Source organism: Podarcis pityusensis, assembly GCF_964106645.2.
Source record: "Podarcis pityusensis genome assembly, chromosome: 1".
NCBI classification, from domain to species: domain Eukaryota; kingdom Metazoa; phylum Chordata; class Lepidosauria; order Squamata; family Lacertidae; genus Podarcis; species Podarcis pityusensis.
Window position 1 is genome coordinate 105,758,019 of NC_138028.1, and position 12,901 is coordinate 105,770,919.

Below are 12,901 nucleotides of genomic sequence, written 5' to 3' on the forward strand. Positions count from 1 at the left end.
TAGCAGATGTAAATCACCCACCAAATTGAGCAAGGCTATTTCCACCTAAAATCAGATTTAAATAGATCTAGATCAGGGGAAGCCAATGCGTTGCCTTCTAGATCTTGTTGGACTCCAGGTCCATTAATCCCCAACAAGCCTAGCTAATTGTCAAACCATGGGAGTTGTAGTCTAAAAACTTATGGGGAAAACCACATTGGCTACCTCTGACCTAGATAATTCCTATCATCCAGGGGAAAAACCTGGAACTACCCTGACTTTGAGCACCTTGAGGAATATTAGAGACTGGCTAGATTCGCCCCCCCTCCCCCAATACAATGAGACTAAGGGAACTTTCACTACTACCTCTTTCAGACTTGCTAGGGCTACAGCTACCTGCAAGAAGGCATCTACCACTCCCACTGCTCACTCAGCTAGTTTTCCCCTAGCACCTCTTATTAGCAAGGAAGTGCAAGGTCTTAGTCTCATCTTTCCAAGAAATATGTCCACGTTCTTAGACTCCACAAGTTGAAACATTTCCAATATAGCTGCATAAGCAGCTGCCAAAGGTACATCTGCTAACACTGCTCAAATTACAGCATCCAAGTTGGAACGGATACAGTCAACTTTATCCACAAATTATCTAGCAAATTAGTCTCAACAGGCCACCGGGCAGTCCTCCTCTCCATCCTGAAGGCCAAGATGTTTAAGCCCTCAGACTACTCCAAACTGCTCAGCTGACTTGACTTTCAAGCAGTTGTAATGGAAAGTAACATTTCTATACCATCATTTGGAGTAGGCTCTAAACTGAGTTCTAGTTGTGTCCCATTGGATTAACTGCAAGTCTTCTCCCACCAGTGCTCTTCCTTGTGAACCATGCTGTTTCACTGCTGTCAGTTTCTCAAACAACCAAGGAGCTAAATTCCCTCTACGATCAGGTAAAAGGATGTTCACAGGAGCAATCTTGGAAACTGCCTGGACCATTTCCCCATTTCTGAGGTCATATGGGGCTCAACAGGATTACTAGCTTGAGTGACAGGGAAATCCCGAGAGTCATGGGCAATATTTTGGCTCTATTAGTCTTCTGAGATGGACCGTCTTCATGGTATTCTCACTCCACAAAGGTCTAGGGTACTGGGAAGCCTAAAGCTGACCAGGTAAGCACGCCTTAGGAAAAGACCCCACCGGAAACAGCTGTTTTAGGTAGATAGTGGTGGGCTCTTTCTCCAGGCTGCTGATCTCTCCCCAAATATTTTAGTGAGCAAGTGTTCAAGTTCTCCAGGACTCTTCATCGTGCTTTATATGAAGCAAAGTCAGAGGCAGGGAGTAAGAAGTAAAAAAATAGCTGTCTTGACGTTGAAGCCACAAAATCTATGTTTAAGACAGACTTAAGATTGATAATTATTAGAGTATTACTTTGTTTATCTAACATACTTTTTTCTCTTCACCATAAAATATATGCTAAGCAAAACTTAATATAAGATTGGTCTCATTCTCTCTCCTGGCAGTTTCCTTCTGATAAAACCTGCTTGAAATGCTAACTGTAGCTGACAGGCATAATAATAAAGACTAATATAGCACAGTCTTAGGCCACCCTCTGTCAAATGCTGCTTCATCAACACATTTTTTGCTATTTTGGGGGATGCTGGTCCAGCGATCTTAGATTATAAAAACAAAATTATCCTATAAGTAGAATGCAACTTGGCATAAATTATGGCAGTAATATTGTGCGTCTTTATCATAACCATTTTCCTGTCCAACAAATCGTAAGCTGGCTTCGCTTTTTCATATCCGTTTCCAATTTCCCTTTATCAAATTATAAAAAATATTCTTTTTATCTCCACCTATTTTACTCTGGAACTAAAAATCTGGCTATATTCAGTGTCTAATTATTTTTCCTCTGGAATCCAATAATTCAGATGTTCCCTGGTTTGCTTCATAATCATACCAAATGATTCCAGCTAAGAAAAAGAAATAATCAACTCCTGACAGGATTTAAGTGAATAGGAATGGATTAGAAAAAAGTGAGGGCTTACATTGTCTACATAAAATCAGTTTTAAATTCTGTCATTCAATACTTCTGAATTCCAATTAGATTTCCCCCCTATTATTATTGAAGGTTCAATAGCTTTGCAAATAATAAGTGGAAAGGGGAGCATTACTTTCGGTATCCTCTGTAGAATCAACATGGAAATACTGCTGGAGGAGCCTTTTGGACCATGTATGTGTGCTGGCACAGCTTCTAAAGAAACAGTCAGAAGAGAAAGCAGCTAATAGGAGCCTTGCATGTGTATCTCTTTATTCTTCCACATCCTAGTGTACACTGTTCAAAAGGTCCTATGTCACACCTCCAACCACTCCATGGATAATACAAGACAAAGTCTAGCTAGTTATGTCTTTTGAACCCAGCTTGTGGTTTATTTATCTCCAAAAAAGCAAACACTGAGTGGTTACAATGGTTTCTTTTTTACTTTCTGCTTCTGCTTTGTTTGAGGAAAATAAACCATGAGCCCAGGTTCCAACCATGGCAAGGGAGGAACTCCTTAGCAGTGTGCACCAACTCTTTTTCTTGTTCCCATTAAGCCATAGTTTGAGTATACCACTGTCTGATATATGAACAAGGCTACTGGCATCTCCTGGGGATCTCAGAATTGGGAGGTGGCAATCATTATGTACATCAACTGGGTGAAAAGAGATTTCCATGTGGCAACATTCCTTAATGTTTAATAGATTCATTAATTAGATTCAAAACTAATTAATCAATTCATAACATTTTAATTAACTTAAAAGGTGTTCCTGATTAATTAATTAAGAGTGCTTTCATCTCACTCTTCATTATATGATTGCAGGGCAGGATGCTGTGGAATTAAAACACATTTAAAAAAGCATACCAATGCAATCAAAGGAGCAGATAAAACACAGCAAATTTTTTTAAACTGCCAATTTCTACCGATATAGAACCCATAGCCTCCTTATTTGCTGTAGCACCCAACACTAATATCTAGCAAAGGCCTAGGCAAACAGAAATAACATAGGCTGTGGAACCAGTTGTGCTTTCCTGGGAAGGACATTCTGTCACTGGGGGGCCACTGTGCAGAAAACACAGTCCTGGGTCACACATCATTGGATCACTGACTTTTAATGCTGAAAAACATTTTTTTAAAAGTACTTACAAATACTGTAGCTAGATGGCATCATCTTCAGAGCATTCTCTCATCTTCAGAGAGGAGAGGGGATGCCTTTTCTAAGACAGTATCTGTTATAACAAATTCATGCCTTATCTAAAAACAAGGTGTCATTTTTTCTTTCTTTCATAATATTCTCCCCACTTGAGGGAACACGGGTGGTGCTGTGGTCTAAACCACTGAGCCACTTGGGCTTGCCGATTGGAAGGTCGGTGGTTCGAATCCCCATGACGGGGTGAGCTCCCATTGCTCTGTCCCAGCTCCTGCCAACCTAGCAGTTTGAAAGCACGCCAGTGTAAGTAGATAAATAGGTACTGCTGTGGCGGGAAGGTAAATGGTGTTTCCGTGCACTCTGGTTTCCATCACGGTGTTCTGTTGCACCAGAAGCGGTTTAGTCACGCTGGCCACATGACCCAGAAAGCTGTCTGTGGACAAACACCAGCTCCCTCAGCCTAAAAACTAGATGAGTGCCGCACCTCATAGTCGCCTTTGACTGGACTTAACCATCCAGAGTCCTTTACCTTTTACCTTTTTTACCCCACTTGGAAATTTATGCAGCTATAATTTAATGAATTTAACAAATTAGTTGTTTAATCAACTAACATCCACACTGTTAATTGCCTAGGACTATGGTCCTAATCTATAAGGAGTTTACTTACTAAAGAATAAATCACATTGAGCTCAGAGGTACTTACCTTCAAGTAAATATTTTTTAGTATTGTGCTGTCAGGTTTCTACAATCTGATGCTGTTCCTAATCTTAAATAATTTTCTTCTTTTTTTCAGTGACATGTGGAATATTATTTATTTAATTATTTTAAGCAATCTTTCAACAATTTTTACCCTTTGTTTGTGTTTTTACCCCTAGATCAGAAATGTTGAGACGAACCAGTGCTTAGATAACATGGGACGCAAGGAAAATGAAAAAGTTGGCATATTCAACTGCCACGGTATGGGAGGAAACCAGGTAAAAATGAAGCTCACTTTACCTTCAAAACAATTTTTGGGGAATTTTTTTTTTTAAGACTGAGCACATTGTAACAATTGTGAAATCAAGCCAGTACACACATTACTCTTTCCACATTTTCCAGTCTGGATGGCTTTGAAAGGGGTGGTTACACCAGTAAAAGACAGGCACGACAATAATAATAATAATTTATTATTTATACCCTGCCCATCTGGCTGGGTTTCCCCAGCCACTCTGGGCGGCTTCCAACAGAATATTAAAATACAATAATCTATTAAACATTAAAAGCTTCCCTAAACAGGGCTGCCTTCAGATGTCTTCTAAAAGTCTGGTAGTTGTTGTTCTCTTTGACATCTGGTGGGAGGGCGTTCCACAGTGCGGGTGCCACTACCGAGAAGGCCCTCTGCCTTGTTCCCTGTAACTTGGCTTCTCGCAGCGAGGGAACTGCCAGAAGGCCCTCAGCGCTGAACTTCAGTGTCCGGGCAGAACGATGGGGGTGGAGACTATCAATGCTTGCTAGCTGTGCTGGTATGTACTGCCTCCAGTATCAGAGGTCGTATGCCCATCCTCTTCTGCTTCACTCCACCTGCCAAAAGGCAGGAGAAGGTGTACAGCCACAGCCTCTTGCTCAGTTAGGCAACACCTCTGAGCATGCCCAGACAAGTGAGCTGCAGAAAAACTCATTGGCACCTCCTGGAGAAGCCACTGCTTACCTGCTGTGGCTTCCTTCCTTCCTTCCAGGAGCAGCAAAGGCCTTGAAATGTTTGGAGCATATATATATCTATCTGAAGGCTTGGGCCACTCCCACTCTCAACATGATTGGCTGTCTAAACCCCCAAGCTGCGAATCGTAGCCCAGTTCTTAAGAGCCAATACTGATAGCCCAAACCCTGACCATGTTACATGATTGGATATAATCTATCAAATCAGAACACAGGGCTCAGAATCCAAGTCCATACTCAAGCTCAGGTGAACACAGACCACTGCAGACGTAACACCTTATTTTGCTTCCTTGACTGGGTAGGGTCCCAAAGATGAGAGAGGGCATGGAAGGCAGTGGGAGAGGGGCAGCAGTGCAGACTTTTGTCCTATAGAGCAAAATTTGTAGATCCAGCACAGTTTAAAGGTATAGAGGTCCTCTTATTGCTGGACCTTATAACTTGCTTAGAAATCCAAAAAAGATGAGGCTGGAATTGTAACATTCAGCACTGTGTTTGCCATTCTAAAATCAGTTGCCAATGTAATGTTGCACATGTGTATTTTGGGTTTAACCATATGTAAAAATGCCTTGCGAAAAGCTCTAGGGCATTGTATCTAAATATTAGAACATGTGGAAGTAAAGCATGCTTGAATCTGCTTTTAGTAATCTTTTCCCCTTTTAAAACACCCTAATTGGTAACTTAGTATGATTTGCATGCATTCCCTAATTGGTAATGCAATCAAGTTCAATTTGCATGCTTTGCCAAAGGCTTTCAACAATTAATTGGCGAAAGGTTGCTTTCAACAATTAAGAGAAACCACTTTTCCTGTAGATTTCATTAGAATACTTTAAATCAATTGGGAGGTGAATTCTAAGTAATTGGGAGTCTTGTAAATAATTAAAATAGCTGCCACATAGGTTGCTTTAATTTGTCTTCATTGTTTTTCTGACCTGGGACTACCTTAATCCCATCTGGCAGTGTGGAATTCATAACTTCTCCTCCCTTGTATGCATATTTTTCACCTTCTCTCTTATCTTCCCCTCACCCCCTTTCTCCCTAAAGAACAAAGAACAGAAGGCTTTGGTGATATTGCTACCAGGATTCAGTGTAGTGCTAAGCCTAATGTTCCATCAGTGCAACAGATTATTATTATTATTATTATTATTATTATTATTATTATTAACTTCCACATTATAATGTGTGCATTTTATTTTAAAAGGGGGCACGAAGCAGTCACAATTTAAGTACTTAAAAACCCACATTTCCTGAAGCCAGTGACACTTCAAAAGCAGAGCATGCTAACCTTTGGCGCTCCAGATATTGCTGAACTACAACTCCCATAATCCCTAATCAGTGGCCATACTGACTGGGGCTCAGGAGGGTGCAGAACAGAATGCAGAAGTGGCTTCAGAAACAGCATTAAGAAGATGAAAATGGGACTCTGTAATTGCACAGCGTGAAAAGGATAGGGTGTTATTGTGGGGTGAGAGTGGGGCAGGAGGTCCCCTAGTAATACAGACTTTTTTAAAAAAATAATGCCAGTACCTATCTCTTCCAGGTATTTTCATACACGGCTGACAAGGAGATTCGTACAGATGATTTGTGTTTGGATGTGTCTAGACTCAATGGTCCTGTGATCATGTTAAAGTGCCACCACATGAGAGGAAACCAACTTTGGGAGTATGATGCTGAGGTATTTATTCAAACACAGAAGGAAACCAAACGTACTGTTACTAATCATGTTCAACTTTTATCGCCAGGGTCTCAGACAAACAGGCAAAACCTGTCACATGTCCTAGAATTAACCCTTTAAGCTAAAGTTGTGTTGCTGCTTTCAGTTTGGCAAAAAAATCTTTTGGCCATGGCTGGGCTTGGTGTTTCCTGTAATTTGTCCACAGACCTATGAGCCTTTCAACTTTATTCAGAATATCTAGGGAAAACACCCACCACCCCACCACTGACTTTTAACTCCCAATGTCACACTAACTTGAAATCTTCCAGGATACATCTAACACAGTTAAGTGTGGTGAGGAGGTATATATTGGTTGAGTATGTGCATACGAAGTCCAAGGTATGTGTGTGCATATATGTACATGTGCACGCACACATTATGGTAAAATTAGTAGGGCTTGGTAGGCCAGTTGTGCAGGTCATGTGATCAAAGAAAGCAACGAGAAATGTTTATGCATTTGCAGGTATACATAAAATAGTAAATTAAGTGGCAATGCTATGTTAGAAGGGATGCTCAGTTAGCTAAGTTTGTGGCTTTGGTCAGGAACATTTTCTTCTGGCATGAAGTTTTCAGTCCTTTTTCCAACTTCAGATCCAGATCCAGAAACTGTAACTTAGGATTTCATTCATACACACACACACACACACACACACGAGAGCTCAAATTGTGTTTGGAGTCCGGGTTGTAACCAGGGGCTGGTTAGGTTGGATCCCGCCAAGGGCTCAGAGTAGCTAGGAGCCTGCACATCTGTGCACTATTAGAATTGTTCACTGGCAGAGCATGAAAGACAATGAAAAGCAAACTTTTGAGTTTCTGGTCTGGGGGGTGTGTGTTAATACAGCTCCTTGCCATGGGTGTAAGAGACCTTAGGTCCATCTCTGTTTGGAGTGCCTTCTGTAGACCCACCCACTATCCCAGCCGCCTCCTCTCCTGATCGTCAAGTGTTCATCATGAAGCTCTGCAGGGTGATTCCAACCAGGGTTCCCAGTTGCAGGGAGAATTCTAACTCTGATCAGCTGAATGCAGTTAGAATCCCCCTTTCGAACCTTGGTGCAAAATACATAAAGGCTAGGAAATAAGACAACATACTAGGGAACTTGGGGTGGGATTTTCCACCTTCCTATTTCTAGCCTACACATGCTGTTTTGAAAGCCTAAAGAGAGATAATTTATCATTGTAATGTTTTCTTTGTTGGGCTCAACTATTCAGAAACTACATCAGAAGTGGATCTTAGTGCTCCCATCTTTTAATGGCAATGAGTCACTAGGTATAAATTATATCAGTGCCCCAGGGTCTATTATAGTCTTCTTATAACTTTGGGGACTGTGGAAGACCGTGCTTTTGACTTACTATGAATGGCCCAAAACCTTCCTATGTACAAGACTGACATTTCTCCTACATTTCACGACAAGCTCTTAAATTGACTGAAGGCACCATTTGGGCTATATCTTTCATATACCCACATGATGAGATTGCAAATAGAAGTGTTTTCAGCAGCTGGTGCTAGAGAATGACTGAACTGCAAGCTTGAGTGCAGAAGGAATGGGGAGGGGGGAGGGATACACTTTCTAGTTCACCTTGAAAATAGATTTATATAGTAATTTTTGAAACTTATAATTTCTGCAGTAATCTGCTTCCCAACATGCCAATAATATACAAGCCCTCGCTCATTATTCCAAGGCTGCTTTCATTCTTGGGGAATGATATACAGGACGATAAAGTATGCAGTACCGTAAATTACTGTGACTCGATCCATGATTGTACATCCATAAATACTGCTGCGGTAGAATATTTGGGATGCAAAAAGAGAAGATGATGATAGAGCTTCATCATTGTAAGAAGGCATATTATAAGAAGTATATGGGTATTGGAAAGCTGTAGAACTAGTCAGAGCAGTGCAAGTCATTATTTTGCAAATACTTGAATGTAGCTTGTTAGGAAAATATTTAGCAATTGAATGTACTCACTGAACTAGTTCACCCAAGTGTATTTTGCACTTGACAATGATAGCATCAGATGGTAGCGTTTGTGTGTGTGGGCACAGACCATTTGCAGATTGAATTCATATGAAAGTTGCCACAGCCACAGAGGAACATTTAATTCAACCAGCACCTGTACAGTGGTACCTCGGGTTAAGTACTTAATTCGTTCCGGAGGTCCGTACTTAACCTGAAACTGTTCTTAACCTGAAGCACCTCTTTAGCTAATGGGGCCTCCCGCTGCTGCTGCGCCGCTGGAGCATGATTTCTGTTCTCATCCTGAAGCAAAGTTCTTAACCTGAAGCACTATTTCTGGGTTAGCAGAGTCTGTAACCTGAAGCGTATGTAACCCGAGGTTCCACTGTATATGATTTAAAAAACCCACCAGTGGCATCATTCACTCTCTTAAAGCATGTAAAGGCACAAGGTGAATGAACTTGTGTTCTAAAGTCAAGTGCTGATAAATCAAATGCTGTATCTGTTTGGAGCAGCCCAATATCCCCTCAGCAGACAGCGTTTGCACTGACATCACCTCTCTGAAAGCACATGATAAGGCCATTACCTTGCTTAAGCTAACCACACCTGTGTCTGGTCAGTACCTAAATGAGAGACCTGCTAGGAATTCCATGTATACTGCCACTTTCCATAATGGAAAAAAGCAAGGAATAAATGTTAGAAAATAAATAAATATCTGAGCTATTGTAGGGGAATTTTCCATACAAACCATTTGTGGGTGCAAGTAACTTCTTTGGATGGGTTGGGATTGGTTTTTGCATTTTTTTTTTATTTTACTTCGAGTTCAATAATACATTTGTGGAGTCCTCCTGTTCAGATTAGTGCTTCCATTTTGACGACATACAGTGGTACCTCAGGTTACATACGCTTCAGGTTACAGACTCCGCTAACCCAGAAATAGTACCTCGGGTTAAGAACTTTACCTCAGGATGAGAACAGAAATTGTGCGGCGGAGGCGGCACAGTGGCAGCGGGAGGCCCCATTAGCCAAAGTAGTACCTCAGGTTAAGAACAGTTTCAGGTTAAGAACGGACCTCCAGAACGAATTAAGTTCTTAACCTGAGGTACCACTGTATTTGAAATGTTCAACGGATTTATTTTTTAAAATAAAAATGCTTTTTTCTTCTGTAGTTATGGTTCCACAAGTGGAGAACCGCTACCGAAAAGGCCCTTGTGTTGCCCCTCCCCCGATGTCTCATGGAGGAGGCACAAGAAAAAGGGCCTCAGATGATGATTGCAGGATCTGAATAGGTTCCTATGGAGAGAGGCAGTCCTTGAAAGGAAGAGAACGGTTTTCCCAACTCCCCCTCCTCTTCATGGTCCCATAAAACCTGTTATAGAAGGTTCCCCCAGTGCATATTTTCAAGGGATGGCGTGGGCTCCAGGAGAAAGGGGGAGTCAGCAAAAATAGTACCATCTCCTCCTCTGTTAAAAGATGTCTCCCACTGGAACAACAGGACTAGTAAGACCAACTGGACTCTGGTCTGTGAATTCAAATTTTCCTCAGTGAATTAGAAAAATACATATTCACACCACAGAATATATCTCTGTGATATATGTGTCACCCATTAACAGAGAATATTTTTCAGTTAAGAACTATTGTTCTGTTATGATGGAAATACATGGATATATTATCAATTAGTGAACGAAACTCCATGTAATGAATCCAGTAAGATTTTTAATAAGTTGGCAAAATTGCTAGTTTTACAACATTTGTAAAATTTATTTGATAATATTTTAATGTTCAGCTGAAACTAACTCATGCTTCGGTTAGACACATTCAGATTAAATGGACATAATCAATGGGCCTTGATTTCAACAGACCTAACTCCCAAACATAATAAAATATGGATACAATCCTATGTTCAGAAACGGTCCACAAAAAATGCCTAATCAAAAACATGTTTTACTGTAGATTGAGGGCTTTTTTGTTTTTAATAGCTTGCAAAAACGTGTAGCAGCATCTTGTAAAATCTGTGTTGGCCATTAGATGGAGCCAGCAAAAAAGAAATATTTTATGGCTCAGCTCCTATATTAAGAAACTCTGTTAAGAAGACAGCTTGTCATTACTTTAATCTGTAAGTTTTGTTATGATGTTATTAATTTACATTCATACGGAAATAGTTTAAATAAAAATTGCAGCTACTCCATGCTGAAATGTATGCTGCTTGATTGTAAAGATGCTATCAATTCCCCCCCCCCCCCACTTTTGCAATATTAGTCGTGGGTTTAAGCTTTAGATAGATGAGAGAGAGAGAGAGAGAGAGAGAGAGAGAGAGAGAGAGCTAGCTTTCAGTTTTACTTTTCAAGGACTGGAAATGAACACTGAATTTTTTGCTATATATGAGGTTTGGAGAGCTGTGGTTTTTGTTTTGTTTTCTCTTCTCCCCCCCACCCTATCTGCATATTTGTGCTTCAAAATACAATAAATAGCAAATTTCTTGTTCTTACAGTAATGTTTTCATACATTATGTATTGTATCCAGTGATTTTTGTGCACAAATGAAATAGAAGTTATATGCAAACATAACTGCAGACACAGTGGACCTTGCATTTCTTCTCTTCCTCATGTGCAGTGCATTCTCCAAATTGCTCTACAGCAGGGATGTCCAACAGGTCGATCGCGATCTACTGGTAGATCCCCGGGAGGTTTGGGTAGATTGTGGTCGATCGCTGAGTCCCTTTCCTTAGCATTGGTAAAATTGAATCTGGCCCCACCCTCCATTGTTGCACAATCTTCAGAACGGAAGACAGAGCTTACTCAGTTTGTTTCCCTAGCGATCTGTTGGTGAGTGGCTGGTGGCTGTTCTCCTTTCTCCCTTGAGGTTTGAATTCTCAAAAATCAGGGCTTTCCTCCTCCCTAAAAAAGCTCAACAACTTTTACCTGAACCCCGCAAAAACGAGGCTTCCCTTCCTAAAAAAAGCTGAACAACCCTGACCTGAAACCCCCTCCCCAAAAGGGGGTAGATCACTGTCAGTTTTTAATTCTGTGAGTAGATCGCAGTCTCTTGGGAGTTGGCCACCCCTGCTCTAGAGGTTTGAGTGGTCTTCCAGGGCAGATTTGCAAAGCATGGAGAAAGGAGAATAAGAAGTTCTGTTGCAGAAAGAACTTGCTCCTGCAATGTTCGATTCGACTCTTATGAAAATAAGGTTTTAAAACTTCCGTCCAATTTTCCCATCAGCACAGCTGTGGGATCCCTTTCTGTTTAGTATTTTGCATAGTTATTTGTTTATTGAGCAACACAAATAGCTAAAATACTGGGATAATCCTGCCAAATTTAAGCACTCTTAATTCTGATTCATTTAAATGCTACAGCTAATTTTGTGTGTAACTGAGGGTCAAAAGAGACAGGACACAGAAGATTCATCATTCTACCTGTCTCTTTAAGGGTCTGAGGGGAGTGCCAATTTTGATCAGAGTCGCAACACGGGGTGGGTTTAACCCTCCTATGGTATTTCCCAATTCTGAATCATCTGTGTCCCCAGCTGCTATTATTCCACAGTGGAAAGACAGGAGAAGGGAACAGGGGTGTACAATTGTTTTGAAAACAAATACAAAACAAAATGAATGAGCCCAATTTGTCGTCTTTGCTTTTGAATGAAAATGAGTGGAAAAGCAGAATAAGTAGAATGTCACCCATTTCATTTTCCCATTTCAATTTCAATTGCCTTGCTCTTGAGGCACTCTTTTGTGTTATCTGGAACACAGTATACAGTTCGTAGAAAGGTCACAATGGGGAGAGAGGGCAGTGAAACTTGCAGATCAGAAAGTTGCATTTAGTTTACATAGCTTATGTCTCTGTGCTTTATTTTTTTAATTGCCTCTGATTGAGGACTTTTTGTGGAAGCTGCCTAAAATTTGGCAGTTCCATTGGCCTTAGTGGTGAAAGAATGCCATAAATATTTCATACTGTTAGTGTATAAAACTTAGAAGTTACAAGCAGGAATTTAATGTTGAATGGAAGGCTTACAGGATGCCTGCTATTTTTTTTTTTTAATTGATTCCACTTTGTCCAACATAACTAATGTTCAGTCATGCAGTAGGATATTGGTTGAAAAAGTTCAAGGTTCTCACAAATAGTATCTGAGGTGGTAAACCTTTCCATGGGACTAAAAGGGGGGGGGGGATCCTCCATGTAAAAAAACTTATGCAGTATGTCAACCAGAAGACTATGCTACCACCCTTCTCAATGATCTAGTAGTTTTCAGTATGCAAGAAAGTTTCTCTGTTTAGGTTTAACCTTTTTTAGTTTGTTTACTGCATCTGGATATTTGGGGTTTTATTTTACTCTTTGTTGACAATTTAGAGCTATTCCAAGTTGAAGAATATGCAAGTTTTAAGAGAGA

At 40.6% G+C, this 12,901-nt stretch overlaps 1 protein-coding gene across 2 annotated transcripts in view; it reads left to right on the forward strand.

Moving 5' to 3' along the window:
* Positions 1-12,901, forward strand: part of GALNT13 (polypeptide N-acetylgalactosaminyltransferase 13) — a 151,868-nt gene that overhangs the window by 122,627 nt on the left and 16,340 nt on the right. For both annotated transcript variants that reach the window (XM_081007477.1, XM_081007478.1), the window contains exons 10-11: positions 4,032-4,130; positions 6,389-6,523. In XM_081007477.1, the coding sequence (XP_080863603.1) occupies positions 4,032-4,130; positions 6,389-6,523 (234 nt within the window). The remainder of the gene's footprint in view (positions 1-4,031; positions 4,131-6,388; positions 6,524-12,901) is intronic.